At 43.8% G+C, this 3644-nt stretch overlaps 1 protein-coding gene across 1 annotated transcript in view; it reads right to left on the reverse strand.

Moving 5' to 3' along the window:
* Position 1: 1 nt before the first annotated feature.
* Positions 2-3644, reverse strand: part of LOC106736169 (galactoside 2-alpha-L-fucosyltransferase 2-like) — a gene marked incomplete at its 3' end in the record, with an annotated part of 9771 nt that continues 6128 nt past the window's right edge. The window contains exon 2 of the mRNA XM_014592260.2: positions 2-408. Within this exon, the coding sequence (XP_014447746.1) occupies positions 2-406 (405 nt within the window). The remainder of the gene's footprint in view (positions 409-3644) is intronic.

Raw genomic sequence — 3644 nt, forward strand, 5'->3', positions numbered from 1 at the left:
GATCCTCCATCCAGTCGTTGAGGTGGTAGCTGCGCCAGGGCACCTTGGCGGCCGTGCTCTCGTGCAGGACCGGGAGAGTGATCTTGAAGATGGGGGCCAGCGTGTGGTGCATCTGCTCGGGGATGAAGGCGGGCCGCCGGTTGGCCTTGGCCAGCGCATACAGTGTGGCGTACTGGCCCATCTGGTTCCCCAGGCGGCCGATGGCGTTGATGGTGAACATGCCCTCCAGCGCCGAGCGCGTGGGGCTCTCTGTCACCAGCCCAGTCTGTGGCGTCGTCGTCGGTACCTCCCACGTGGGATGGGACCTCAAGAGCCGCCTCTGGAGATGATAGATGGTGGACACGGTGAAGACGAAGAGGATGAACTGAGCCATGGGGAAGGAGAAAGGTGCTGGAGAGCTGAGCATGGCTGTGGGGAGGAAGGCAGGCCGTTAGAGGGGAGGCAGGGTGTGCACAGACCTTGTGAGTGCACCCGCAGGTCTGCCTTACGTGTGTGCGTAAGGGCCCGGCACATGTATTTGTATGCAGGTATGTTTCCAGAGTGTGTGTTTATATGGGTGTGTGTACACTGTGTTCACATGTGAGTGTGTCTACACAGGGGACCCTGTGTGTACTGTGTGTGTGCACGTATGGGTATCTATACATTGAGTACATGCGTGGGTGTGTGTGACGTGCATACAAATGGACAAGCGTGCATTGGAGTGCATGGGTATGTATGTTGTGCACATATTTTACTTTTTAAAAACTTTTGCCAGGACCAGCAGTTGGCGTAATAGCTATGTCACTGGACTCCCATGTAGCCAGCTGCCCACGGTTCGAGTCCTTGACCCGGTGCCTTAAACTTAAGCCAGGTGCGTGTACATGTGTGCCCAAGATCCCGAGAGGAGAATGGAGGAGAAGGGATGATGGCATGGTCATGCACCCTATAGCAAAAACCTCCCCCCCAAAAAAGAAAACGTCCGTTTTAGCTGACATAACAAATCCTGTTTTCTTTTGATTTCCATGGGCATAAAGTGTTTTTCATTCCTTCACTTTCTGTCAATGTATATCATTGCTACTGAAGGGAGATTATTTTATGAAGCATATAGTTGTTGTTTTTGTTTTTTTGTTTTTTTTTCAAATCTATTCCGCCAGTATGTATCTAACCTATTTACATCCGAGATTATAACTAAGGGGCCGGCAGATGGCGTGGTGGTTAAGGGTGCTGGACTTCCCCACGGCCAACCATGGTTGCTTGCTTTCTCAATTTCTCTCTCTCTCACTCTATTCCTCTCTGGTCAAATTCAAATAAATTAATAAAAATAAAGTTAAGTAAAATCATTCTTTAAAAATAATTATACTTGATAGGTGAGGATTTTCTCCAGTCATTTCATATTTTCTAATTTTTTATTTCACTTATTCCTTCCTGTTTGTCTTTGTGATTTGCTGATTTTCTCCAGAGTTAAGAATTTTCTTTCTCATTTATGTATATTCCCAGTGAATGTTCTACTTTCATGTGCTTCATGACGGGAGTTACCCTTTTGCTTCCCGACATAGCACTCTCGTAAGCATTTCTTATAAAGCTGGTCTCATGAAGACAAATTCTCAGTCTCTGCTTGTCTGGGGAAGAGTTTATTTTTCCTTCACTTCTGAAGGATAGCTTTGCTGATAGAGTATTAGTGGCTGGCAGGTTTTTTCTTTCAATTCTTTGACTAAATCATGCCATTCTCTTCTAACTTATAAGGTTTCCTTTATTTATTTATTTATTTATTTTTGAGAGAGATTTTTGCTATAGGGCACATGCGCTCACCAGACAGAGACAGAGATTTTTTTTTTTTTTAACATTCTTACTCTGAATGTCTATTGTGAAGAAGCTTTGGTAGAGGGAGAGGATGAAAGTGGGAACAGGAAGACGGGAGGGGAGACTATGACTGACAGCTACCCAGGTAAGAAAGGTGGTGCTGTAGACCTGCCCCGCACTGGTGCTGGTGCTACGTGTGTTCAGAGGCTAACCCATATATATGTTTTAAAAGAATTATTTATTTTATTTTATTTCTTATGATATTTATTTTAATTTGACCAGAGAGAGAAAAAAAAGAGAAAGGGAATGTGAGAAAGCAAGCTACCAGGTCCGAGACTTGAACCGTGGTCAACCATGTGGGACTGTCCAACACCTTAACCACCATGCCATCTACGGGTCCCCTAACTTGTAAGGGTTCTACTGAGAAATCTGCTATTAGTCTAATGGGGAGTCCCTTATATTTGATTTGACTGTTTTCTCTTGCTGTTTTTAGAATTCCCTCCTTGTCCACATTTTGAGTTTCACTATAATGTGACTTGGAGAAGGTCTTTTTGGGTTCAATTTTTGGAGGAATCTTTGAGCTTCCTGAACCTGGATGTGCATCTCTCTCCCAAGACTTACAAAGTTTTCAGCTATTATTTCATGAAATAACTTTTCGGTGTTTTTCCCTGTCTCTTCTCCTTCTGGAACTCCTATAACATGAACATCTGTTCGTTTAATACTGTCGCATATTTCCTGTAAGTGTTCTTCATTCTTTTTTGTTTTTTTTTTCTGTTTTTCTCTCTGACTTGATTATTTCAAATGACTTGTCTTCAAGTTTGGAAATTCTTCCCTCTGCTTTAAAAATCTATTTTTAAAAAAGAATCATTTATTTATTTATTTGCATTTGTTATTATTATTTTAAAAATCTAACCAGAGAGAGACAGGGAAAAAGAGAAAGCAAGTCGCCAGGTCTGGGACTCAAACCGAGGTCCGTCACGTGGGAATCCAGTCCTTTTAACCAACACACCACCTGCCATCCTCAAAAAAGTCTATTGTTAAAGCTCCTCATTGTGTATGGTATTTCTTTCCTTGACTCCTGCTCCAAGACTTCTTCTTGGGCCTTTTTTTAATTCTTTTTCTTTTTTTTTTTGGAGAGATTTTCGCTATATGGTGCATGCACTCGCCAGACAGACAGAGCGAGACAGAGGGACAGAAAGCGAGAAATCACCCCCCAGGGGGGATGGTCACGCCGCAATCCCTTCTCCATTCTCCTCTCGGAATCTTGGGCACGCACGCACACGCACCCGGCGTGAGTTTTAAGCCACCAGGTCCGGGACATGAACAGCAGTCGACTACATGGGAGTCCAGCGACATAGCCATTACGCTAACTGCTGGTTCACTTCTTGGCCCTTTCTAATGATATCTGTCCCTTCATTAATTTGTTAAGTTGTCTATTGCTACTGTCTTGTAGCTCACTGAGTTTCCTTATGATAAAAATATAGAATTCCTTTTTTAGACATTTCACAGATTTCCTTCTCTGTGGAATCTGTTGCTCGAGTGTTACTGTATGTCTTTGGGAGTCATGCTAGCTTACCTTTTCAGGTATCTTGTATCCCTGTATTGATATTTGCTCATCTGGTGAACAGTTGCCTCTACCAATTATTTTTTTGTGAAAGGTTTTTGTTATAGGGCACATGCACTCGCCAGAAAGAGAGACAGAGAGAGACAGAGAGAGACAGAGACAGAAAGTGAGAAATCACCCCGCAGGGGACAAGGCCATGCCGCAATCCCTTCTCCTCCATTCTCTTCTCAGGATCTTGGGTACACACGCACACACGCCCAGAGTGAATTTAAGCCACCAGGTCTGGGACTTGAACCACAGT

The sequence above is a fragment of the Tupaia chinensis genome, unplaced genomic scaffold (genome assembly GCF_000334495.1).
Source record: "Tupaia chinensis unplaced genomic scaffold, TupChi_1.0 Scaffold000673_1, whole genome shotgun sequence".
In the NCBI taxonomy this organism is placed as follows: Eukaryota; Metazoa; Chordata; class Mammalia; order Scandentia; family Tupaiidae; genus Tupaia; species Tupaia belangeri.